The sequence below is a fragment of the Tamandua tetradactyla genome, chromosome 18, assembly GCF_023851605.1.
Source record: "Tamandua tetradactyla isolate mTamTet1 chromosome 18, mTamTet1.pri, whole genome shotgun sequence".
Classification (NCBI taxonomy): Eukaryota; Metazoa; Chordata; class Mammalia; order Pilosa; family Myrmecophagidae; genus Tamandua; species Tamandua tetradactyla.
Window position 1 is genome coordinate 8,394,745 of NC_135344.1, and position 27,926 is coordinate 8,422,670.

A 27,926-nucleotide genomic window follows, 5' to 3' on the forward strand; every position below is an offset into this window, starting at 1 on the left:
CATATCTTCAATTTTCCTGGTGTGATTTGTTATTTTTTGCTGGCGTCTGGACATTTAATTACCTTAATTAGTTTATTCTGGAGATTGCTTTCACTTATCTTACCTAGGGTTTTCTTGCTAGATGAGTTTGTTGTCTGTCTGTTCTTTGACCTTCAGTTCAGCTTTTTCTGGGCCTCGAGTTTAAGTTTTGTTTAACAGAGGGTAAATTTTCCGTTCTTGTTTTCTTCTTTCTTGTCCTGCTTTAAGGTGCCTTTTCCCTCCCCACCCTTAGGAGGGTCTACATAGGTATTACAGACTCCGGCCGGGTTTACCTGGACTAAACTGGCGTCCTTTCGGGGGGAAGGAGTCACCTGCGTCAGTTTTCCCTGAGGGTGAGACCCAGCAGGTTGAAAGACTTTCCTGTGAAGTCTCTTGGCTCTTGTTTTTCTTATCCTGCCCAGTATGTGGCACTTGTCTGTCTGAGGGTCCTACCAGCAAAAGATGTTGTGGCTCCTTTAACTTTGGAAGGCTCTCCCTGCTGGGGGTATGGCGGAGACAGAGGAGAGGTTGTAGGCTCATTTTAATGGCTTCAAATTGCCAAGCCCTGGGGTCTGAATTCCTTGAGAGGGGGATTCCACCTGAGTTGCGTTTCACCTCTCCCCTGGGGAAGGCCCAGGCAGGAGACAGCCCTGAAAGCAGCCTGTTTCTGCATATGCCTAGGGCAGTTGCAGCCTGTGTAATCCCACTGCTGAATCCAGAGGCAGCCAAGCCTCCGTAGAAACAGCCACAAAAACCTGTTTCATCCCCTTTCCTCTTTTTTCAGTTAGCCCAATAGGCGACCTCTGCCTTGACCAGTTTCACCTGAGCTGGGGCCTATTTTTAGTAGTCAGAATTTGTTTATTAATGCCACAATTGGTGTTTGGTTGGACTCAGTCCCTGCTACTGTCAGAGTCTTCTTCTTTTCCCTCTGGGAAGCCGCCCATGGGGAAGGGGCACCGGGTGCCGGGTGTTGTGGCTTGGGAAACTGCTGCGGCTTGGAAAACTCACGGTTCTGGATACTCGCAGCCGGTCCAGCTGGTCCAGACTGGGGTACGCTGTGCATCTGGTCACTATCGTGGCTCCGGGAGCTTTTCTGTACTGTTTCTGGTTATTTAGTAGTTGTTCTGGAGGACGAACTAAAACGCGCACATTACTAAGTCGCCATCTTGGCCCCAAGCCTTTTGGTTTTATTTTGTTATTTTCTGAAATAAATAACAGTGTTCAAGCAATATTTGCTCTCCTCCATTCTTTTTTCAGTCTGCCTTGCCCTCTGACTTACATCTTCAGGTCCCTCTCTTGGTAAATATCCTGCATGGGGAATGAAGGTGCTCTTGGGTCACTATACTTGGTGGTGACTTTGCAGGCTATGTTGAAAATGGGTGTGTGAAGCTCAACAATACTGAAGGCTGTCCCCTACCACAGATGGCCTTGGAAAACAAAATATGCATGGTGCTAGTGTGGTGAAGGGTCGCATTTGTAATGGCAAGTTTTAAGCTATTCAAACTTAAGCTTTGGGCAAGCGAGTGTAAGCATTTTTGTTGTGATGTGTGCTCAGCTTTTTGCCTTCCTTCTTCTGTTGTTACTTGCTCTCACATCCCTTGTGTGCCTGGGCATTTCTCTCACTGAGCCTTCATATTTAGTTTCCTTTCTTTGCTATTACTATCATCTGTTTCTTAAGCTCCACAATTCTGGTTTAGCATTTTCACTTCTGCTGGCCTAATCAGATCAGAAGAACCTTTGTTTTTCTTGCAGTCTGTACATGCCTGTCAGTGGTAAGGAATATGCAGATTCACCATAGTCTTCTCTCCCTGACTCACTTTCGAGATCATTTTTCGTGAGAACATGTGAATTTTTCTGTCTCTGAAACTCATGGGTATTATTATGGCCTCAAGCTAGAGGCCTGGATTAGCTGAGCTAGTTCTTAGCTATGTGAGGCATCCTTTATGGAGTGGTCAGCCTGAAGAATCTTGATTTGTTGGTCCTGCATTGGTATATAGTGATTTATAAAAATCTTAAATCTTTTCAGATTACATTGAAAATGGATATGTGAAGCTCATTGTTATAAGTTCGAAAAATAACACACAACACCTACCTCTTATTGGAAAAGTTGGCCTCTGTTGGAGAACTGATATTTTTGAGGGCTGTCTAAAGGTAATTCATTGTTTTCTAAAAGGAACTTAGTTGCTATATAATAACAAATGTATGTTGATATAGATGTTTGATGCTTCTTTTAAAGTTATGGATTTATTATTCTGGTTTCTGAAGATTTGTCCACCGTTTTTTTCAGTTATTGACAGTCAATTCAGTTATCTGATTCCTCTTGAGTACCTTTTGTTTTTATTGTGTGTGGTCGAGAACAGAGCTCTTTGCTCCATTGGGGTGGTGGGTATCAGGCAGCAAGGCTTCTGTCCTCTGGTTATGTCTCTGCTCCCCCGAAGCTTCTCTTCTGTGGAGAGTGAGGTGGCATAGGTTGGGCTGGAGAAGTATGCCGACTCAAACACATCGCCACCTCTGCTGTTCCAACTGAAGACTTACTGCAGTGCAAAGCTCTTGTTGCAGGATACAGAGATTTCCTTGGACAGTTCAGTCAGTTTATACCTTTGTCAGAAATCAACCACAGGGCAGCAGAGTTGATGTAGTGGCTGGGAGTTGGCAGGAAGGAGGAGCAGGAGAGTTGTGCTCACTGACCTTATTTTCTCCTGTGGTCCTGGTGCCTGGGGCTGCCCCTGGTTCTTACCTCTCTGCATCTCTGTATTGTGGGCTGAGTAGATTTCCACACTCAGAGGGCCTAGGGGGATTCTCTCCTCTGCCGATGCAGAGAGTCTCCTAGAGCTGCTGGTGACTGAGACCAAGGGGGCTGCTGACATGGGACACAAAAAGCACTTCACCACCACTGGGCTTTCTCTCTTGGGCCACTTTCTGTTTGCTATAGGAGGTGTCTTATTGATTCCTGTTTATTTTTAAACAAATGTTTAAACTTTGGTAAAAATTATGCACATTGCACATGAGAGAATATTAGCTCATGTCTTTAAGAGAATAGACCTGCCATTTTTATTTTTCTTTTTTTCATCTTCTTTGATGGATTTAGATGGGGCTTCTTATTTTAAAAATATGTGCTAAAATAAAACAATAAAAATCAACATTGAGGACCAAGGAGAGGAGAATATGAATATGCCAGACTTAAAGTGTCAGCATAATTTTAAAAACTAATTTAAATTACTCTGGGTTTCCAGGTGGTTAGATCAAGATGAGGGCAGTCCTTTAGTTCTCATTGGGTAAAAAGGGAAGAATAGTCAATTTAAAAGGAAATGAAGTTTATCCTACTTCTGATCACTTAAAAAACAAAACAAAAAAACCCAAAAAAATTCCAATGGGCCTTTGTTAAGGGCAGACTAAGTCATGCAATGGCTATATCCTAAATATAATTTTAGCAATAAATACAATTACAGATTTTTTAATAGCAAATGCCATAGAGACTGAGTGTAGAAACCTCAAAATGAGATTTAAGCAGGTGTTTTAAACCAATATGATTCAAGCATGTAGGCTTCTAGCAAAATAGCTTGGTCTGAAAGCAAGATTTCTATTCCTTATAGTAGGGGTGGATGGCATGTCCTTGGACAGTTTTCTGTATAAATTCCTTACCTCAGCTGGGCTTTTGGAGAAGATGGAGGATCCCTCCAAAGCTTGTCCTCTCTCCCTTAGGCTTGAAATATGTGTGTATTCTATTTGCATTTTGCCACTTGTAATTTGGAGTTTAGAATTAAGGTTAAGATGTCTTTTGAATTCCAAGAGAAAAGTCAGGTAAGTGATGTCATACTCCTTGCGTTTGCGATGCAGATCAGGAATTTACCGTCATGTATCCTATCATCCTAAGAGTAGAGAAATCATAGAATTAATTTTAAGAAATTGGTTTCAAGGAGTTAAAAATTTTTATAAGCAAGGGCATAGAATAGAAAAGTTTCTTAGGTACTTATAAACACTAAAAACAAAAATTTATAAACCCAATTTATCCTGGAGAGTATAGAAACAAATCTCCCCTAATACTTAAAATGGCTATCAGAGCAAAGGTTAGTAAGAAACTGTTTCATACAATTTGTGATTCTGGTTACAAAGGGAAAAAATGAAATAATAATGATGATGATAATGTCAGGTAGAGGAAATCACTTGTATTGGGTTATTGGAAATAATATGCAGTCATGAAAGGTCTCCCCAGTGTCCTCTTGCGTAATCCTCTTCTGTAAGGATTATCTCTTACTGGGCACATAAGTATAATGATCACTAACACTTAGCACCAGCATAATATGAATTGAAAGTATCTTTAACTTGGATTCCTGGAATCTAACTTTAACAGTTCATAATTTCATATGGTAGATTATTCAACTTTAAAAATTAAGTAACCACATTATAAACACATTAGTTTCCTTTTCTTTTCCTTAGGTTCTGATCCTGAAAACATTTTAGAGATGTTTATAGTTACTGAAATGTTTGTAATGAATGCAGACAGGACAGTCACCATATAAATGGTTACCGCATGGTGTTCCAGGCAGTTTTGAGTAGCCAACTTACGCTGTCAGGTTAGCTCTGCCATACTCTTCAATACAGTTCAAAATGAAATGCCTTCCTTACCTGTCTTCTCTAATGTCTGTTGGAATTGCTGACGGATGAATTTTCCTTTGGTGTGACTTTTCTTATCCTTGTTCCTTTTACTTTCTTCTTTCATACCTTGGCATTTTTAATGTTACTTCTAAATCTATGTGGAACTTGGCATCGGTTTTAATTTGAACTAGTTGTTTTAATGTAACTGTGGTTCTGTTATATGTAAGAATGGTTTAGTAGAGCTTTTATGCATATCAGAGGTTGCCATGCTGTGGGTGGCTTTGCTGCCCTGAGAGAAGATGCTCTGGCTTGTCTGTGAGTGAGTTCTGCAGCTGAATATGTGATTAAAGCTCATGGCTCCTATAAACCCAGAAACCTTAAAAAGAATGTGATGGTTCACATATGTGCAAGTGTTGAACTCTCCCCTGATTTTGACTTTTGAATCTGGTATAGTTCATGGATAGATGGAATGTAGGTAGAGAAAACACATTTGCGACTTTAGGGAAATTGAGTTCTGCTTAGTGCCTACTCCTTACTGTTCAAATATACACAGTCTGAAAATTCAAGCCAAGAGAGACTGGACTAGGAAAGCAAAACTGGAAACATAGCTTTCTGAGAAGAAAGATGGAGGGTGAGTGGGAAGAAGATTTGAGGGAGGCTTTTAAAACTCATTCTTTCATTCGTCAGCCCCTGGAAGGATAAAAATGATTTATTATGACAAAGAAACCACATAGAAGGGCAGACACCTCAGACATAAGATAGTGTATAAGGAGCAGGCTTCTAGAAGCAGTAAGGCACAGACGGCCTCTGCCTTCTGTGAAGCAAGTTAGGTCATCTTTGGACAGTGTCCATAAGGGGTTGGAGCTGCCCAGAAAAGTTATTGACCTTTTGGATTTACTGTTCTGTTGGTGCCTAGCACTACAGCCTGATCTTTAGGATGGCTTGGCACACTGTTGTGCAGGAATGGGCTGGTAATCGAGAACAAGAGGGAAAGTCATAGATGAGGGAGAAAGGTGGGCTGAACAGGCCATGCATCACCTCCAACACACGGCAAAGAATTAGAATTTGGGGCTAAGCGTAGGAGGAAGTTAAAGAGCTTTATATGTCGATTGTGTGGTTGATAATTTTATAGTGCAGAAGAGAATTAGAGACTAGTAGACTTCTAGAACCTCTACTAGTAGACTAGTAGAGACTAGTAGACTTTTGGAGATAGCCAGCTGTAAGCTCATTACCTTTTAGCCAAGAGGGCTGAAGAATAGAAACTTAAGCTCTTGCTGAAGGGCATGTGGCTCCTTGTCAAGGACACTGGGCCTCTCTGGCTATTCCTTTTTGGTTTCCCCCTGGTCTCCTTCTTCCCTGCCTTCCTCTAAACATTGCGGATCTCCAGGGGCTCCACTTTCTCTCCTCAGTGGTCTCCTCCTTGGTTGTGGTGGAGTAGTGAGGTTTTAAGTAATGAAAATAAGTAACAGCTACATAAGTGGTTAAGATCTTCAAGGATGATGGGGTGAAAAAAATGAATAGGTTCACCTTGCAATTTCACCAGCTATATGATCTAGAAAAGATTACTTAGGCTACAGCATCACCTCTCTCTCTCTCTCTCTCTCTCTCTCTCTCTCTCTCTCTCTCTCTCTCTCTCTCTCTCTCTCTTTGAAGCAGTCTCATAAATTCATTTCTGCTGAATATAGACTTTGGTTGAGTCATTTTCATCACTTCTAATTATTTTTATGTACATTCATTTTTTTTTTGTATAATATAACGTATATACAAAGCAAAGAAAGAGAAAAGCAATAGTTTTTAAAGCACTCTTCAACAAGTAGTTATAGGACAGATCCCAGGATTTGTCATGGACTACCATATCACCTCAGATTTTTCCTTCTAGCTGCTCCAGAATATAGGAGGCTAGAAGGAATAAATGTATTTTTATCATCACAATTGATTTTTTAAAATTTTTTGTGAAAAATAACATATATATAAAAAAGCAGTAAATTTCAAAGCACAGCACAATTACTTGTAGAACAGATTCAGAGTTTGATATGGGTTACAGTTCCACAATTCTAGGCTTTTACTTCTAGCTGCTCTAAGATACTAGAAACAAAAGAGATCAATTTAATGATTCAGCGATCATATTCGTTTGTTAAACCCTACCTTCTCTGTATAACTCCACCATCACCTTTGATCTTTCTATCCCATTCTCTAGAGTTATTTAGGCTATGCCCATTCTAACTTTTTCATGTTGGAAGGTGCTGTCAATAGTATGGGGTGGGGAGATGGAACTAGCTGATGTTTTAGAAAGGCTGGGCCCTCTAAGTTTCAGGATTTATCTGGTTCAGGGACCCATCTGGAGGTTGTAGGTTTAGGAAAAGTTACCCTAGTGCATGGAACCTTGTAGAATCATATATATTGCCCTAGGTGTTCTTTAGGATTGGCTGGAATGTTCCTGGTTGGGGTTTGGTAAGTTATAATAGGTAGTAATATCTAATTGAAACGTGTGTAACAGTGACCTCTAGAGTAGCCTCTCGACTCTATTTGAACTCTCCCAGCCACTGTTATTTTATTACTTACACTTCTTCTCCCCCTTTTGTTCAGGATGGAATTGTTGATCCACGGTACCAGGGCCAGACTCATCCCTGGGAGTCATCTCTCATGCTGCTAGGAAGACTTTCACCCCTGGATGAAAGTCTGTCCCATGTCAGGGAGGGCAATGATTTCACTTACAGAGTTGGGCTTAGAGAGAGTGAGGCCACATCTGAGCAACAGAAGAGCTCCTCCAGAAGTAACTCTTAGGCATACCTGTAGGTAGGCTAAGCTTCTCCACTACCTACATAAGCTTCACAAGATTAAGCCTCAAGATCAAGGGCTTGACCTATTGATTTGAATGTCCCTAAAGTTTGACACAGAATCAGGAGATTCCCCCATGGTAAAATTTAATCATTCCATGTTTTTTCTCCCATCCCTCGGTAGACTTTGTGAATATTTTTTGATTATCTGCTTAATATAGTCTAGGATGTATCCAGGCATTACATTAAGCTATGTAGGATTAAAGACCCTCATTCTTATTCTGGACTCCCTGTGTTTCAGTTGTTCAAATGAGCTATCCAGACACATTGAGTTAGATGATATGCTACAGAAAATTTAGGATCTAGACAAAATAAACCTTTCTTCCTTTGGTCTCAAAGCATAGGTACGGTTCTAAAATAATAGACAATGCCTTTCTTACCCCTGAGTACCATCTCTCTAAATGATTAGAATGGTGGCTGCTTGTTTAGGAAGGCCCTGGCTACCTGAGTACAAGCAGAGACATCTTTTAGCTCTCAGTCTCTGCTCTAATTCCTACAGTGAGGTTGAAGCATGGAGTAGTCCTTCCTCTTCCTCCCCCAGCCCCCATCTCCTTGGTTCTTTTTGCATATGAGGCTCTGTAAATTCTGGTCTCTGTCATGCAAGAAACAGTAGGCATGATGGAGTGGGCTTTCATTGGGCTGATTTCTGTAGTCGTTCACATGTAAAAGGCATCAGGGAGCAAGGTCAGGTTTCTGAGGGAACCTGTAGGGCAATCTGACTGTTTGTAGCCCCCACCTGACTTGAGGAGGGGCTCTGGGCTCTAATGTGTTCTCTTTGATGTCAAGGATTGGTCAGTTCTTCACTCATATCTCCTGCAAAGATGAGGAACAGTTTTGGATGGGTCACTTATTAAATCATCTCATTTTTTCAATTTTTGGGATGTCTTCATTCTTTAAATTTCTTTAAGAAATTTTTCTGATAAACATTTATTGAGTCAAGACCCTTCTTCATGATTGTAGTCAGGGCAAATGACAATGAGATGCAGTTGCCTATTTATCCTGATATCTAAGGGTAAATATTTAAATTCCAATTGATGAAACACTAATATGGGACATAAGTAATGGCAATTGATGAACTGTATCTGAAAAATTAGGAGATGACTTTATCCTTGACAGTACCTCATAGCATCATGATAATTAAAATCTCCCCAATTTCATAACCCCTTTGCATAACTATGTCAGCATTCAGAACTTAGTTCAAATGTCAGTTTCTCAGCTAAGTTTCCCCTATACATTCCTATCTCAGTCAATCATAAGCCCAATGGGCAGAAATACCTTTTTTGTGGTATGGGGATGGGGGACAGCAAAAATAGTGGTAGAATATTGGTTATTGTTATACACTAGGAAGGAAACAGTAAAAAAAAAAAAAATCCCCAAAGAAGAGATGGAAGAAAGAGTCACAAAATAAGCTGAGCAGAATCTGATATCTGAATGTGAGGAGGAAGGGAAAAGGGAGAATCTAACCTCTGCCAATCTAGAAGTGATGATTTGGGGAAGAAGAAAGCATATCGGGTTTAGACATGCTTAATGTAAAGTAGCTTTGGAGCACCTAAATGTAAAGCAGCTTTGTAAGTTCCTTAAATTAGTGTCTGCCACATAGAACATGCTTAAAAATACAGCTCATTAATAATACTACTAATTATCAGTATCTCTAGTGCTGACTCCTCCCCTGGCACAGGCCCCCCCATGTAGCTCTGTCTGTCTACCTGTTGGGTATATGTGCTTGGATGCATACAGCCCTCAACCTCACTTTCCAGCTCTGAGAAAGTGCCAACCTGCACAGCTGGGTCACATCTGCCCCCAGCCAATGACGGTGTAACACTGACTGCTGCCATAGCTCTACGCATGTATGCAGAGGGCCCCGTGCCTTAAACCAGTGCACACCAGGGTTCCCCCAGACTGGTGCACCTGCACAGCTACATCCTCCCTGGCTGCTGAGTGCCCACGTTCACAAGCACCAGTGTAACATACCTGTGCCTATACCTGCCCTGAAACAAATCACCATACTGAGTGCTCCACCCTGTGCCCTGCTCCCTGCTGTACAACCATCTCACAAACACAAGGCTGTAGACTACTGAAAGAAATCAACTCCCAAAGTAAATCAATCAAGATATCTACATGTGATGATGACATGTCCCTCCAAACTGGGACAAAATAGTCTTTTCAATAATTGGGCATGGAAGAACTGGATATCAGTAGCCAAGAGAATGAAAGAGGACCCCTATCTTAAACCCTATACAAAAATTAACTCAAAGTGGATCAAACACCTAAATATAAGAACTAGCACCATAAAGCTTCTAGAAGAAAATGTAGGGAAGCATCTTCAAGACCTAGTAATAGGAAGTAACTTCCTAAACTTTACACCCAAAGCACAAACAACAAAAGAAAAAATAGATAAATGGGAGCTCCTCAAAATCAAATTCTTCTGTACCTCAAAAGACTTTGTCAAAAAGGTAAAGAGTCAGCCAACTCAATGGGAGAAAATATTTGGAAATCACATATCAGACAAAGGTGTGATTTCCTATATATACAAAGAAATCATACAACTCAACAATGAAAGAACAAACAATCCAATTATAAAATGGGCTAAAGATATGAATAGGTATTTTTCTGAAGATCAAATACAGATGGCTTAAAAGCACATGAAGAGATGTTCATTTTCTCTGGCTAGTAGGGAAATGCAAATCAAGACTACGATAAGATAGCACCTCACACCTGTAAGAATGGCTGCTATCAAACAATCAGGAAACTATGAATGTTAGAGAGGATGTGGAGAAACTGGACACTTATGCACTGCTGGTGGGAATGTAGAATGGTGCAGCCACTATGGAAGACTGTTTGATGGTTCATTAGGAACTAAATATTGAGCTGCCCTATAACCTAGCAATAGCACTACTTGGTATATACCCAGAAGTGCTGAAAGCAACAGCACAAACAGACATTTGCCAACCAATGTTCATAGCAGCATTATTCACAATTACCAAAAGATGGGAATAAACCAAATGCCCATCAACAGATGAGTGGATCAAGAAAATGTGGTATATACATACAATGGAACATTATGCAGCAGTAAGACAAAATGATGTCCTGAAGCACATGACAAGATGGATGAGCCTTGAGGACATAATGCTGAGTGAAATTAGCCAGACACAAAAGGACAGATATTGTATGATTCCACTTTTTTATGACCAGCATAAAGGTATAATCAGAGACTTACAATACAGAATACAGGGGACTTAGAGATACATAGAAACTAGAGATGGATGAACCGTTAGCTAATGAGGTTGAACTGCAATGTGAGTGAATAGATAGGAGTGAAGGTGATTCTCTGGTGGGTCTAGAAGTAGTATTACCATATTGAAGATACAAGATTGAAAGGGGTTGTATAGACCTACGTGTCCCATTAACTCACACTAGAAATATGAATGAGTTCTCGTAAGAAGTCCTTCAAAGATATAATTCTTGTATAACTAGCGTTAAAGTCCAGGCTGCAAAGGGAAAACTGCTGTATACTATGAGCTTATGTTCAAAAGGAAACCATCAGCAGTACCACAGCAACAAGAGAGGTAAGTAATGGGGTGAGGGAGAAGAGTTAAGAGGAGGTTTAGATTTTCTATTTGGTGAGGATATGTTTATTGGTTTTCTGTCTTTTGGGAACAATGAAATTATCTGAGATTGAGAATGGTGATGGACTGTGGACTTTGGACCCTCTCCATAATGCCCGATGAAAGCAGGTGGCGGAAGGATTCACTGACAGAGAAGTAGAATGGTGAACGATGGTGTATACTTATGAATGAAAGCTGTGCTGCTACAAAAAGAAACAATGTTGTGAGGCATGCAAAGATGTGAATAAACATATGGGACATTTGATGAGACAAAATAAGCCAGAAACAAAAAAATCAACAACGGTATGGTCACCTTTAGAAAGTGCTTATAAGAAAACAGGGGCCTAGATTGTAAGCTTTTAGAGCAGACACGTTAAGTCCAGAGTGGTGATTATTATTTCTGGATTTTGAGAGGCTGTTTTATATATATAGCCTGATATTTAGAGGTAAGAATGAAGTTGAACAGGTTGGGGTTAAAGTAATTCAGAACATAGGGAAAGGAAGACAGTGTCTTTATACACGTACTCTTTGAGACCAATGGAAGAAAGGTTTATTTGATCTGAAACGGAAATTTCCTGTAGCGCATAATCTAATTCAACCTATCTGTATAGCTCATTTGAACAGCTGAAACAGCACAGAATGAGAAAAGATCCTTTAATCCTGTATAGATTATTGTAATGCCTGGAAATATCCTAGAGTGTATTAACCAGATAATCAAAAAGTATTGACAAAGTCCCCTGAGGGAGGGGAGAAAGACTCTGGGACTATTAACCCTTACCATCAGGGATACTGTTTCAAACTTTAGGGACACCCAAATCAATAGGCCATGCCCTCAGTCATGAGGCTTACTCTTGTGAAGCTTACGTAAGTGGCATAGAAGCTTAGACTACCTATAGGCATGCCTAAGAGTTACTTATGTAGAACCTCTGTTGTTGCTCAGATGTGGCCTCAGTCTCTCTAAGCCCAGCTCTGCAAGTGAAATCACTGCCCTCCCCCTACATGGGATATGACATCCAGGGGTGAAAGTCTCCCTAGGGCATGGGAGAGCACTCCCAGGGATAAATCCCAGGGTTTTTTTGGCAAACTTAACTGTCTCTGCTTGTGACATTAGTCTGGGGAGAAGTGAAGCAGAAGAAAAATTTTAAGCAGGAGAGGAGGGATGTGTTGGACTGTTTAATAAAAGCCTGACATCAAGTGGGTCATTTTGAAGAATATTTTGGGACCAACTGTGGGACCAACAATTACATCCTAACCAAATGGGGTAATTTTGAAGTGTAATTAATAAAGTATCAGTGGCAGAGAGAGTTCAAGTAGAGTTGAGAGACTCCTCTGGTAGTTACTCTTATGCAAGCTACAGGTAGACTGTGCTACCTGTCATAACCTGCCAGCCCCCAACCAGGACCATTCCAGCCTAAAAACACCTAGATCAATTTATAAGATACCACAAGGGTTCCAGACACTAGAGTAACTTTCCAGAAACCTACAACCTCCAGATGGGTCCCTGGTACAGGTAAGTCCTGAAACCTAGCCCAGCCTCTCCAGAACATCAAATAGTTCCATCTCCCTACCCCATATTAGTGACAGACCCTTCCAATATCAAAAATTTAGAAATGCCATAGCCCAAAAAACCCCCATGAGAGGTATGGAAAGACCAAAGGTGATGGTGGGATTATGCATAGAAGATAGGACTTACAAATGAATATGAATGCTGAATCATTAAATTGGTATCTCTTTTAGTCTCCAGTATTTTAGAGCAGCTAGAATTAAAAACCTAAAATTGTGAAATTATAACCCATATCAAAGTCTGAAAGATGTTCTACAACTAATTATGGTGCTATGCTTGAAAACTTGTAGCTTTTTTGTATATATGTTGTTGTTCAAAAAAAAAAAAAGAAGGAAAAAAAGGTTGTGCTGATAAAAAAGTATTGAAGCCCTCTAGCCTCCTGTATTCTGGAGCAGCTAGGAGGAAAAATGTGAGAGGATGGTATGGTAACCCATGACAAACTCTGGGATCTGTCCTGTAACCACTTTTTGAAGAATGCCTTGAAAGCTATTGCTTTTTTCTTTGCTTTGTATATATGTTATACTATACAATAAAAAAAATTAAAAAAAAAAACAAGCAAATAGGTGGAGGAAAGGTACAGATGTAGTGGATTAGTATATTTGATGTTGGAAGGATGAGGAAAATACCTTTCTGATGGCTTTTATTTTCTCTGCCAAGAGTGAGGTCATTTAGGAGTGGGGTATAGAGGCATGAGGAGTGAGGGGGAAGATTCAAAATGGCTGTTCAGTGAGCAGGAGAGTGAATCAATGAGAGGAATATGGTAGGACTGACAACATACGGAGGATAGTTGCGAAGTCACGGTGGAAACGTGTGTTTCAGCTCTCTTGTGTGACTTTCTCCAGCAATGGGTGAGTGCTCAAGTGCAGGCATTGAGAGGGAGAAAATAATTGCTGGAATTTTGTTAGATCGAAGGTGTGATGAACGAGAGGAAGGGAGTTATGTGCATTAGCAAGTGTATTACTCAAGTGAAGGACAGTGAAATCTAAAATGTTAAGAAGAGGCATGAGGAAAAGAGAGCTGGAGGGTCAAGTGGCTCAGGTTCACAGGCAGTTCTTTTCATAACTTTCTACAGTTTTTTTTTTTGTTGTTGTTGTTGTTGTTGTTGCCTTTTGTTTTTGTTTTTTATTTTACGTAGGCAGGCACTGAGAATCGAACCTGGGTCTCGGGCATGGCAGGCAAGAACCCTACCTGCTGAGCCACAGTGACCCAACCTCTACAGTTTTAACTGCAATATCAATACTATACACATATTCATATGTAATTAAAACAAAAGTTTCAAAAGCAAAATTTATGCTCATGATGCATAGTTTGCCAGTTTTTTTGTGTTTTACTTTAAGATACAGTTGTGCCTCACTGCTTTTAATTCATTATCAATGGATAGGTCGTTGCTTGCAGTTTAAAAGTACCAGGTAAGTCTGAAATACATTTTAGTGAAAGCAGTTGAATGGGTAAGTTGGAAGATGAAGTGGTTGTGGTTAGAAAGTCGGGTGCTTAAAGTATTGATTTTGAAAGTGCAGCATTACAAGTCTAAGGGTGTAACTGCAGGTGTGAATAACTGGGGTGAAGTAGAAGAGCAGTCACTGGAGTTGATCGTATCCAGAAATTGAGAGTCCAGGATATTGGATGGCTCGTCCAGGGATCTCCATGGATGTTGAGGTCACTCAGATTGATGGTACCACTTGGGAGAAAGGGAGTGAGCAAATGAATGAGAGAGGGGGCAAGGAAGAAGGGGTGTAGAGGGGGAAGAGAATGGGAGGAGAGCGGGGAGTAGGAGCACTGACTGTGAACCTGTTCCTAAAGTCTTGGAAATGAGAGGGAATGAGCAGGAGTTTGGAATATGACAAAGACACTGGTGAAACAAGGATGCTGTAGCTCAAAGTTCTGCGTGCCAAGGAAGCAGAAGCTTTTATCAGTGCGGAAGGGCAGAAGTCTTGATGTCATGAGGATCAAGGAGAGCATCCCCACTGCTTTCTAGTGGGAAAGTCTCTTGTGCCACCTCCTTCCTGGGAATCGGACTCACAGTGGTCTCTTACCCCTGGGCTGTACATCCCCTGAGGACAGGGTAGTGTTTATTATGTGTACTTCTGGGTTTGAGTGAAAAACATGATCTTACTAAAACACTCACCTAATGCTATTTAAAACTAGCCTATAAATCAGTTTTGATAACTGAGTGTAAACAGCCACCATTAACTGTCCTGCTGTTACTTGAGTGAAACCTGCACCTGATGACCCAGTGATCTCTGAATATGTATTTGAATGAATATGAATACTGAGAGATGAGATACTAAATATTAATCACATTCTAGGGTATAAACTACACCGTGAAGAACCAGTGATAGACTCCTGGATTTTGATACTTCATGCAGCATTTCCAGTTTCCTACAGAGTCACTATTATCTGTGAATGAGGTCTAGTTGGCTATATTATCCTTACGCTTACAAATGTTTGTGTTTATTTTGTAGAGTTGTTGTGTAATGGACCTTACTCTTTTGGACGAATCCGGGAAACCCTTTTGGTGTTTCAGTTCCCCTGTTTGTATGCGCTCTTCTCCTAGACCCTCTGAAGGTCCTAATTTCTTGGGACAGGAATATTATGTCGACTACCTGGACTCAGTGGGGAAGGTGCACGTGGAGCTGGTATGGATTGAAGAGACGGAAGAGTACTTTATTGTTGACTTGGCCCTCTACCTTAGTGTAGCAAAAGTAAATCATTGGTTTGGAACAAAATACTAATATTAGCAGTAGACGGTATGCTATTGTTGCTTATTTATCTGTTTATTTTTGACTAGCCCATTTTATTCCTGTTGTTGGAAGTTAAAATAAAGCATATTTGCAGTACTCTTGTGCCACCTTATTTCACACTGAAAATTATGATTTATGGTCCATTAGTAGGTTAACGTTTAGAGAATTAAGTTAAATTTTAAAAAACATAAAAATAGCATATCCCAATGAAAGTCATATAGAATAAAAAGGAAGCAGATATTTACTTTTTATCTTTTACTATTTTAACAACAAGAAATTCTCCTTAAGTATGTGATCACTCTACATGTTTGTATGTGTGTATTGAATAGACAAGATTTTGTTCTTAATTGGTAAGAACCCCAAACAAGAAGATACATTTAAATATGAACTTAATGGATTCATATTTTAGAACTTTAAATTCACATTTAGAATTAGAAGTACTATATTCACAGTATTCACCTGTCACATTAGTATTTAATAAAAAAAAAGTAAAGTAGACATATGGCTTAATTCATGAGGAAAGTTGTATCTGAAATCATCAGAAGAAAATATTTTTACTTAAATAGCAAATTATGGTACAAGTATGATTAAGACACCCCATTTTATATTAGTGAGGATAGAGATGAATGAGTTAGCAATCCTTTCCCCTGCAGAAATATTTTAATAGAGTTAACAGATGCTTGGGATTCAAATAGGATGATATGAATCTAAACATGCTATTTTAGGGCATTTGGTTCAAAATTTATATTTAAGAGTATATTGATAATTTTTGGTCATATATTATTTTTATCTCCTACTCAAAATTATTCTAAGAATTGATTTTTGGTATCATTCTGTGTTTCTCCTCGTGAGGGTTGACATTTCCCTCCTCTATCTGAATCAGTTTCCTCATTTGAGATGTGTGTGTGTGTTTGTGAGCGTGTATGTGAATGTGTGTGTATAGAATTAAGAGTTTGCTTTGAAGCAAATCTCTACTCTTCCAAAAGTAGAGATTTGGAATGTATTAGGTTCTTGGCCAAAAACCAGGAAGTGAAAAGGATTCTTACTGCCGATACTGCCCCTCACCTTTCCTTCCTACTGGGACTTAGGTGAAACCCTTTGGAAGGAAGAAATTTGAAATCTGTGAAGGATGGTGAGCAGCACATAAGGTTATGGTATTTTATGTCATCATTGATGTGGAATGTAGTATACCCTCCCCATTGAGGGAGAATTGGAGGATGGAGAGACACTGGGTCGAGCAATGAGCTGAAGCAGATGAGGATAGGGAGGCAGTGGGAGGCAGGGGCTACCACAAACGTGGAAGGGAGGACGGTGAAAGTCATTTGGCAGGTCAAAAGACCATATTAAAAAAAACCCTGAAAATCACTTGGCAGATCACAGAGCCATATCGAAAACACCTTAAAGCAATGTGTGGGGGCTCCCTGAACTCATTGGGTTAAATTTGCAGAAGGACTAGAGGTCCTGAAAATTGGAAATGAGGTAATGCCTGAGAAAGAATATTGTTCTTTTCACCCCTTGATTTAACTATATTTGGACAAAATAGGGAAAGCAAGTAATTTCAGCGATAATGATGTAATGATATAATGCAAAATATTTTAGGCTGATTTATTGTTATAATAGCTGTTGATGTTGGAATTAAGTACATGTTTACTATCTTTCTGTTCCACCAGACTCCTAGTCCAATGAGCAGGGACTGTGATGACCTGTTCACTGTTTATCTGCAGCAACTAACAATGCCAGGCTCCTAACAGATGCTCAATAACCATTTGTTGAACCAATGAAAGCTATTAGAAAAATATACCAGCAGCTTTGGGAGCATGAAAGGGACAGGGACACATTCTGACTTGAATGAATCTGGGAGAACTGCACAGAGGGGGTGACATTAGAGTTGACTTTTTTATGGTAAAATCTTTATATTTAGTATTAGCCTGCTGGACTCAGTTTAGGTAATCCCAATTTTGTTAGCAATATCCAAAATATAGTCAGGATCTAGTCAAACATACGCCTTCTTATCTCCAACAGGCCTGATGAGGGTGTTGATCTTGGCTATGTCAATGTCATAGAGCATTTTCACAGTCTTTACATCCGTAATAAACACAAGCATCTTGTTGCCTTCGATCTTCTTTGTGGCTGACTCAGGGAGGAACTTGATTGTATAGTGGTCAAGCTTGTTTCTCCTGGGGGCACTCTTCTAAGGATATTTAGGCTGTATTTGGAGACACGGCTTCTTGGGCCACTTGATGGTATGGTGGGAGATGTAAATCTTTTTTTATGTATGGTTGTGAATGCCTTTCAGAACTGGCTTCTTGGCCTTCAAAGCTTTTGCTTTTGCTTCAGTTTTGGGAGGGGCAGTAGCTTTTTTTTTTTGGGAGGGGCAAAAGCTTTTGCTTTTGGCATCGTCTTGAAAAAGCTGAATTCACTTCTGAAGGGAAGTTTATTGAGCAGTAATGGGTAAGAGTAAGTGAGGCAGAGAAACAGTATTCACAAAGTCATGGAGTTCTTAAATGTTTCTTCAAAGCACTATGTACACTTAAAAATTACAAAATCCTGCTAGAAAACTCATCATCCCTGCCCTGCCCATCATCTCACTTTTCTGAGGTCATATTCAGCCTTTAAAAGTGTTTATTTTGGTATTTACCTCCATATTTCCATACACTGTGCTGCTATGGCTGTTTCTAGATTTGTCAATTTTTTTCTTTTTCTTTTTTTTTGTATGCTGTACGGTAGGGGTCACCTTTCATTCTTTTTCTGTATGAGTATCCAGTTATTACAGCTACATTTGTGGAATATTTTTTTGGGGGGCGGAATGGGCTGGGATGAATTTGTCAATTTTAAACATCTGTTGGCTTATAGTATGGTGGAGTAGGAAGCTTCAGGAATCAGTTCCTCTACCAGAATAACAATTAAATGGGCAGGAACTGTATGAGTCAACTGTTTCAAAACTTCAGAGTCCATTAGAACTTTATACAGCATCCAGGGAACAGTGGGAAGAAGAGGCTGGTAAATTATGTAAAGAGCAGTAAATTTCTCTCTCCTTATGACAGTTACTGGTGCCCATACTTCACTCTTGTGGCAGGAAACATGGAGATCTGGCCCCTGGAGTATCTTGCTGGTGCCAGAAAGTAACATAAAAATCCACTTATCTAAGATCGGGGTGGAGGACATCACTGATCACTCTTTTGATTAGCTACTTCAGGTCTCCAGAGGCCCGCTCAGAGGGTGGTCATTCTTCCAGTCCACCCCTGACAAAGTTGGTGGAGGAGTCTTAGAGACCATATACTTTCTTAGAGATGCAGAAGACAATTGAGGGGCTGCATTGGTGGGACAGGGGCTGAGTCAAGAAAGTGCAACTTTGGGGAGCCATGGAAGAATTTCCTGATGCCCTTTCTGACCCCTTCCTCATCCCTTCCTCAGGGCAGTTTCCCTTTGTGGGTCCCTGGCCTTGTTCTGACTTGGAAAGCTGGGGAAACTTCTCTTCATTCCCTGCCCCCTCCCAGAATTTGCCCTCCATGCCAAAGCAGTTTGAGGTAATGAAATCAGTGTAAGAAACTATTAAGGTGGACAGCCTGGGGCCAAGGCTTACTTGCATTAAGTCTTACGTGGAAGACCCAAGAGAGGGAGAAAATCTGTTTCCTGGTAAGTAGAGGGGGCATTCAAACTCTTGTAAGAAGGGGAACACCTAATAGCACTAGCAAGCACAAACCTCGGACCAAGATACAGACCCAGAAAAGATAGGGTGGACCCTACACTTAGCATTTGCCTTGGGCTGACCTTGGTAGGAGGGTTTGTTTGACACCAGTCAAAACAAAGCCAATTACAAAGACAGTTAAAGGTATTTTTTGCTTAGATTTGCTTGATTTTGTTAGGTCCTGACACTCAAGAATATCTCTGTCATATAACCAGCTGGTTACAAACTCAAGAAACAGACATCTCCTGGAATAAATCCCAGAGTTAACATTTTACAATGAAGAAACAGGAAATGATGGCCCATACAAGGGAACAAGGTAAAAATCCAGAAAACATCAATGAAGAAAACAAGGCTGTGGATATACCAAAGACTTAAAAAAAACTGATATTCAGTGTGCTTAAGGAAATGAAGGAAAATATAGGGAAAGAACAAAAGGATAGCAGGAAAACAATGAATATACAATATGAGAATCTCTATAAAGAGATAGAAATTTAAAAAAGAACCAAACAGAACTCCTGGAGTTGAAGACCACAATAATTGAAATGAAAAATTCCCGGTAGGGTTTCAACAGCTGATTGAAACTGGCAAAAGAAAGAATCAATTGAAATGAGTCTGGCTGAGGAGCAGAAAGATAAAAAGAATTATTAAAAAGTGAAAATAGCCTAAGAGATCTCTGGCTACACCATCAAGTGTACCAATATGTGCATTATGGGAGTCCAAGAAGAAGAAAGAGAGAAAGGGAAAGAAGGAATATTCAAAGAAATAATGACAAACAACTTCCCAAATGTAGCAAAAGATGTGATTATATATACATCTGAAAAGCCCAGAAAACACCAAATAGGATAAACTTGAAGAAAAATATGCTCTATCACATGCTAATCAAACTGCTGCATGCAAAGAGAGAGCTCTGAGAGCTGCAGGAGAAAATTATGCATTATGTACAAGGGAGTCCCATTAGACTAAGTCCTGTAAGAAAACAGCGGCCAACCAAGAATTTTATATCCAGTGAGACTTTCTTTCAAAAATGAGAGATTATAATATTCTCAGATAAATAAAATCTGAGGTAGTTCATCACCACTAGACATGCCCTACAGGCAATGCTAAAGGGAGCTCTTCAGACTGAAAGGAAGGGACTAGACAGTGGTTCAGAGCAGCATACAGAAATAAAGACCTCCAGTAAATGTAATCATTTGGGTAAATATAAATGCCCATATTATCGTATTGCATTTTTAGTATGTGCCTCCACTTTTTACTTCCCTCAGGTGCTAAAATGCAAATGCATAGCTAGTAATGATAAATCTATGTTTTTTGGATATGCAGTGTATGAAGATATAAGTGGTAACGTGCAAAAAAAAATGGTGGTGGAGGGCTACAGGGTATATAGGAAAAGTATATGTGCATGCTATTGAATTTAAGCTGATATCAAACCAAATATAATTGTTATATATTTAGGGTACTAAATTTTAACCTCTTGGTAACCACATGTAAAACATGAAAAATATATCCAGCTAGAAATGTACGTATAACACGCAAAAATCAAATAAATATAAAAGTAGGCATTAATGGAAATAAGGGACAAAAGTATAAGATTTACAAAGGCATATAGCAAAATGGCAAAATAAAGTTATGTATTATCAGTTGTGGCTTTAAATGTAATGGATTAAATTCCCCAGTCAAAAGGCAGAGATTGGCTGAATGGATAAAAAAGCATGACTCAACCATATGCTGTCTGCAAGAGACTCACCTTAAATTCAAAGTTACAAGAAGGTTGAGGGTGAAAGGATGGAAAAAATATGCCATGCAAGTAGTAACCAAAAGAGAGCAGGGGTAGCTATGCTAATATTAGTTAAAATAGATTTTAAGTCCAAACCAAATCTCAATTAATTAAAAAATATCGAAATTACACAGTGTATCTTCTTCAACCATAATGGAATGAAGCTATAAATCAGTAAAAGAAAGAGAAATGGAAAATTCACAAATATGTGGCAATTATTCAACATTCTGTAAAACAGCCAGTGGGTTAAAGAGGAAATCATAAGGGAACTGAGAAAATATCTTGAAGTTAATGAAAATGAAAATAGAACATACCAAAACTTTTAGGATGCAGCAAAGGCAGTGCTGAGATGGAAATTTATAACTCTAAATACTTACCTTTAAAAATATTTCAAATAGAGACCTAACTCAAAACTGTAAGAACTAGAAAAAGGACAGTAAACTAAACCCAAAATGAGCAGATGGAAGGAAATAACAAAGATCAGAGCAGAGATAAATGAAACAGATAATTAAAAAAAACAACACAATCAACAAAACCAAAAGTTGGTTCTTTGAAAAGAAAAATAAAATTGACAAAACTTTAGCTAAGTTGATGAGGAAATAAAAGAGAGGGCACAAATAACTAAAATCAGAAGTGAAAAGAGGAACATTATTACTGATTCCACTGAAATAAAAAGGACTATAAGAAGATACTATGAACAACTGTCCCCAACAAATTAGATAACCTAGATGAAATGGACAAAATCCTAGAAACTCAACTACCTATCCTGATTCAAGAAGAAATAGAAGATTTCAACAAACCAATAAACTAATAAAAAATATTGAATTGATAACAAAACCTCCCAACAAAGGAAAGCCCAGGACCACATGGCTTCACAGGGGAATTTTACCAAATATTCCAAGAAACTCTTCCAAAAAAATTGAAGAGGAGGGAACACTCCTATTGGTTCAGTGTCTATTGCAGTTACAACTGTGCTGTTGCCACACCAAATCAGACAGTATAAGTAGGAATGTATAGGAAATAAAACGATGTACAAAAATAGACGGTTGACTGGATTTGGCCAGCAGGCTGTAGTTTTCCAACCCCTGCACAAAAGTCTCTGAGGTTATTAATTTTAGTTTCAAAAAAGTTTTCATCTTCACCGTTTGTCAAAACCACACTAGAAAAGTTTTAGGCAAGAATCATCAATGGATGCTAAAATTTTGTGGGTGAAAGTATGTTGAGCAATAGGTTATTGACAGTCTCATAACACCTTGCCACAAGATACTATTAATTAAAAAGGAAAGAATAATAAATTTACTGTAGAGGAACCCGGAAGACAGCACATTAACCAATGATCAAAGATAAGAATATCAGTAACAGAAAAATTATCTCCTGATAAGGCTATGAGAAAAACCCAACATAATTTTGGGAAAATTTGCCAAAATGCCAAACTTGAATTTAATCATGGTGAAAAATCAGACAAAAACAAATTGAACATTCTGCAAAATGAGTAGGCAGTACTCATCAAAATTATTAAGGGCACTAAAGACAGATAATTTGTTCTGGGTTAGAGGTGACTAGGGAGATGTAACAACTAAAAGCAGTGTATAATCTCAGATTGGATGCTGGATCAGTAAAAGGGCATTCTTAGAATGATAGGGGAAGTATGAATTAGGGTTGTAGATTAGATCATAGCAATATATTAATGTTAATTTCCTGATTTCGATATCAAAATGTAACAAGCTAACATTTGGGGACTCTGAGTGAAGGGCATAAGGAAAATTTTTGTCATATTTCTGTAACTTTTTTTATAAATCTGAAATTATTTCAAAATGAAAAGTTAATATAAAAGTTCAAAAAAATTTCCGTGTTCTCCATATATTCTTTGTCATCTAGGTTTCCTTTATCTAATGGCCTTGATCTCTGGCATTCACATTGGAGACTCTCCTCAAATCCTTGGCTTTGCTCCTATTGAAGTTCAAGATCCATAAAAACACAATGGGCAACTCTGCCATGGGGCAGAAATTGTCAGCTGGTGGGCTGCACTGGGGAAATCTTTGGGCAGTTTGTGGCTTTTCAATATCGTAGACTTCGACATATTGGTGTCAGGAAGTGTTTTCTCTGGGACCGCTGGTTTCTTAGGAGAATTTCCCAGGCCCCCAAGGACCTGGGGTATGGAAGCCCATGCTACATGAAGGGCACAGAGAGGGGTTTGCTGTGGTCGAAGTGTGTGTGTGTGGGGGGCACACACCTTGGACATGAGAGGCCTACATGCCAGATAGAGCTGGAACTTTATTCTTCAGGTGATCAGGATACCTTAACTACTCTGTTTTGTTTCTATATACAAAGGTAATAAGGTCAAATAATAGGAACATATAAAGTAGAATATGAAAAATTTCTAACTCCTCATGCTATTGGCTGCATGTGTAGTTTCCTAGTAAAAGCCTTTTACAGAAGAGGGACCCTGCTGGCAATCTGAAGGATGGATTGTAAGGTGAGAACGTGGGGGCAGGAAGAACAGTGGGGAGGTTATTGGGAGATCCAGTGAGGTGAGTGTTTTGGCCTCGAGTATTAGTAAGTGTCCTCTAGGGAAACAGAGTCAACAGGCGATATCTGTAAATAGATTTTATAAGTGTCTCATACAACTGTGAGGATACACGAGTCCAAATTCCATAGGGTAGGCTGCAAGTTGGCAACTTCGATGAAAGTTTTTGATGAGCTCCCCAGGAGAGGCTTGCTGACTGAAGTGGAGATGAAAATTCTGCCTTCTGGCTGCTGAAGCCATCACTTCTCCAGATGATTGGATTAAATGTCTGTCATTGCTGAAGACACTCCCCTTAGTTTATCGTGGATGTAATTAGCTTTAGTTGCAATTAACTTACTGATGATTTAAGTCCATGAAATATCCTTGCAATAGCAGTTAGACCAGTGTTTCCTTGACCAGACAACTGGTCACCATCACCTGGCAAAGCTGACACATCATCTAACCATCACACCTCGTATTAGTAAGTGAGGTTAAAAAGAAAAGAAAGGAAAGCAGACCAATGTGTGAGAGAATTGATATTAAACAATAAGAATTGTCCCTGGTATAGATTTTTAGGTGACTACAGTTTTCCGAGTATAATTAGTAAGTCTACTTTGGACCGCCCCTTAAAGTGTCTTTTTCCAGGTTTCTGAATGACAAAACTGATTATTATTTTGATTGGAAGAGTCAGTTTGACTCATATTTTTAGTCTTTTTTTTTTTTTTACTTCACTCTCAGACTTAAAGAATTGTTACAAGCACCCTTCCAATAATATTTTTATGCCTGAACCATTTGAGAGTAAGTTGCCAACATCCCTGAATACTTTAATGTGTTTTTCCTGCAAGCAAGGAGATAATGTCCTACCTAATATCAGGATATTTATCTGGTGGGCTTTTTCTGTCTAATCCTTGGACCCACCCTCTGGCCCCCAGTTGAAGTTTTGTCACTTGTCCCAAGAATAACTTTTTAAGCAAAAGGAGGTCCACTTTGGAATCATTTAGTGTGAAATACTTCCTCAGTTGTTTCTTCACTTTCATGATGTTGGTATTTTCAAACATTACAGACCCATGCCCGTGTTCTGACATGCCCCCTTCATTCTTTGAGCTCTTCTTTGACAACAAAGATCCAGGACCATCTTGTACTTTCCCTGTCCCAGCCCTGGAATCAGTCATTTCTTCACACAGCCGGGTTTCCGTACAGCAGAGAACATTTAGGAACCAAGAACCAGGAGCTAGGCATGCTTCCTCCTATGCGCATGTTTCTGCTCCAAGTCTTCTCAGTGGACATAGTTAGGGAATAGACACACACACACAGTTTATGTCTTTATTTCTCTCTATGCTGAGAACTGTCTTCACTCCAATGCTTTCAAATCCGAGACAACACCATAGAGCTCATTCCAGTTTTCTCCCTGTCCACCAGCTCCCAGTGTCTTGAATATGTTCACTTATTTGACACTCACGCTGTGTGCACCCCATCTTCCAGTGCTGCCACCGTCCATACACTGCATGCGTGTAGATGCCCGTTCTGCTCTTTGGCTCTTTTCCCTTGTGATTGAAATCTCTGCCATGCTGAAACTCTTCTTTCTGCACCAGGCCACCACCTCCTGCCGGAGTGTTCCCCACCTGCACCTGCACCCCTCACCCCACGTGGACTCAGAGGCATTGCATTCAGTCATGCCCTCCTTGGGCTCTGCTCCCATGGCAGGCCACCATGCGTGGTGCCACCGTGGCTCCCACCCCACCAAAAGCAGATGCCTGCCTTCCTCTGCCTACTTAATGGCTTTAGGAGTTGCCAGATGGGCAAAATAAGGCACTTCTCCAGGATTAAAAATACTAACATTACATTGTCAGTCTGTACATCATACATGTTCACCGATTATGTACACTATAAATAATAGCCCTATGAAGGGCAGGCCATTTTAGTATTACATGTATCAAAATTCAGTTGTCAAACACCTAAAATAAAAACATCTACTAATCTTTCTGCTTTGTCAGAGAAGAAGCCTTTTGTTTGCAAAGCAAGAGGAGTTATGCTGGAATATCTCAAATACAAAGAAAAAATATGATGCAGGGCTCATTGAATTCAATCAATTCAAGAAAAGTAACAGGTGCAAACTCTTAATTATGCACTTAGCAAGGGAAACCCGCTTGAGTTATACACAAAAAAACACCCTCACCACTTGTATTAAAAAAAGGGGGAATTTATTTTTTTTCAAGCAAACTCCAGATGTAAAATCTTGCCTGATTTAAATTGAATCAAAGATGGGATCAGACTTTGGAAAGATGATTTTTATATGTCACTTGATTATTGTCTTTTATTCTCATTAACATATATTTATAAGTCTAATGTTTTTAACCATCCCAGAAAGAAAATGTTCACAAAGATAAACTTCCATACATGAAATGCCTTTCAGTGCTTGTATTGTAAAGAAACTGTGCCTTTAAAAAATGGAATGTAAAATTTGGTCTTCAGCACCAGCATATATTTTGTATGTAGAAAATATAGATCCAAACTTTAGGATAAGAGAGTCTTTTGTGGTCTCCTTTGGCTTCAGGGACTCACACCTGGCTTGTTATGAGCTGCTAGAAAATGAAGCATCGCTGCTAGACAATCCCTGAAGCCCCTGGGCTAGATGCTCAACTCACTGCACCTCTGTTCCATTGACTCCCCAGGAAATGAGATGCTGTGGGGACACATTGTAACAATACACCTTCCAGAGTGCTGAATGTTGCCTCTTAACATAACCTCTGCTGCCCAGGGATCCACAGGCCACTAAAGCAAGGCTGGTGTGGGGCAGAAGTGCCGTCCTGCCATTGTGGACTGAAGGTGTAGCTTCCAGCATGACAGGCAGTACAAGAGACCATGTGAGAAACACTGAGAGGTCTCAAGCAGGGACCCCAGGCCACCCTCCATCACTGCAGTTGCACAGAACATGTAGGTGATAGTTTTTTCCTTCCTGAAATTGATGCCTTGGTGCTGGGAGGTGGGAGAACTGTTGCAAACATCTAACATGCAAGAAAATGCAATCCCGTAGGTATTTAGCATAACACAAACCAACAAGTGATAGTGAAAGAAATTCTGCCTAATGGTGGTAAACCTGTTTAAAGGGATTATGGTTTAGAATCCAGGAAACTGTTCTGTACTAATGTGAAGAACTGAGCATAACCGTTTCACTCTTGGTTATGTTCTAAGGACTTGTTCCACCAGATAGGAATAAAGCTCTAGTGAAAGAGACAGTGCTGCTTAGGACAAGAAAAGAGCAGAAGGGCTAATGGACCTGAATACAGGGCTCAGAAGCAGACCACGCTGATGGACGGCTCTTTCTTAACAACGTGGCATCGCAGAGCAGTGGAAAAGAATGGATTTTTAGTAAGTAATGCTGGGTCAGTCGGACAGCCATATTGGAAGAAGAGCATTGAACCTTACTTTACACCAGGGCCAAAAATACTGTCCAGGTAGATTATAGACTAAATGTGAAAAGCAAAGCAAGGAAGCTCCTGGGAGACCGTGGGAGTCCTGGCAGACATCAGCTCAGGCACCATCCTTTTTCTCTTTAGAACAGGAGATGCTCTTGTCTTAGGACACATATTCTCTGTTTTGATAGCTTTTACTGGAATATTCCTCTTCATGTTGAGCCAACACCTGCCTCTATGTAACTGTCCAAGATATATGACTCCTTGGTCATATTCCCTCCACTAGAAATAGATAGAAAACATCGACTCTCACCTGGCCCCACCTCAGTGGTTTTTAAAGGGCAAATTGACACGGGTCTCAGCACATCCATGAAACAAGCCCTAGAAGAGAAGTCTTCAGTATCTGCATGGTGAAATTGGGTCAGGCATTGTTATCAGTTATCCTGATAAGAAACAAAATGAGTTTCTTCTTATATAGTGTTTTTATTAAGCAGGATATTTTGACTCAACCACTTTAACTCCAGTGATATTGTGATTGCATGAGTTATTAGGAAAATTTATACCTAGTAGAAATAATAAATCCAAAATAAGAGTTAAAACAAATAATGGGCATTTAAGAAAATGCTCAGTAGCAAAAGTTTGATTGGGGCCAAAAAAATAATGAATCAAATCTTTGTTGTGAAATTTACATGGAAAAGAATTGGTCCCAATGAAAACAAACAAAAAAGCCAAACAATTTACTTAAAAACTCAAAGAAACACATCAAAGGAGTAGGTTGGTTTAAGAGCATTTAATGTGGTTACAATTCTGAGGAAAATGATTCTGAGTCTAAATATCCTCAGGGTCAAAATGCTGGGGTAGAAACATTCTGAACATTCTATATTTATTTAAAATGCCAAGCCCTTCTTAAGCATTATGTGTTTTAAACTATGCAGAAGTTATACATATTTATAATAGGGACTTGAAAGAAAAATGGATAAATAAATTCAATTTGATTTTTTTAAATCATGGGACTATGAGTACATTTTATTTGTAATTCTATTAATGTTGCTCTAATGTAACACAATATTTAAATATCTGAAATTTAGCTGCTGGTTACATTAATGTTGAATTCTGATGTAGCTAGACTATGCGCCTACAATAAAAATTATTTAATATTTTATTGACATACAATCTACAACTCA

General features: G+C 39.5%; 1 protein-coding gene across 10 annotated transcripts in view; it reads left to right on the forward strand.

Annotated features, from left to right (window-relative positions):
- FBXO15 (F-box protein 15) overlaps nucleotides 1-27,926 on the forward strand; it is a 248,681-nt gene that overhangs the window by 81,188 nt on the left and 139,567 nt on the right. For 4 of the 10 annotated variants that reach the window (XM_077135241.1, XM_077135240.1, XM_077135244.1 and 1 more), the window contains 2 exons: nucleotides 2,045-2,169; nucleotides 15,083-15,476. The exons of 2 other annotated variants lie outside the window; for them this stretch is intronic. In XM_077135241.1, coding sequence (XP_076991356.1) covers nucleotides 2,045-2,169; nucleotides 15,083-15,352 — 395 coding nt within the window. In that variant the 3' untranslated portion in view covers nucleotides 15,353-15,476. Of the gene's footprint in view, nucleotides 1-2,044; nucleotides 2,170-15,082; nucleotides 15,478-27,926 lie in introns of those variants that run through there. 4 more of the 10 variants (XM_077135242.1, XM_077135245.1, XR_013165030.1 and 1 more) reach the window with 4 other exon arrangements.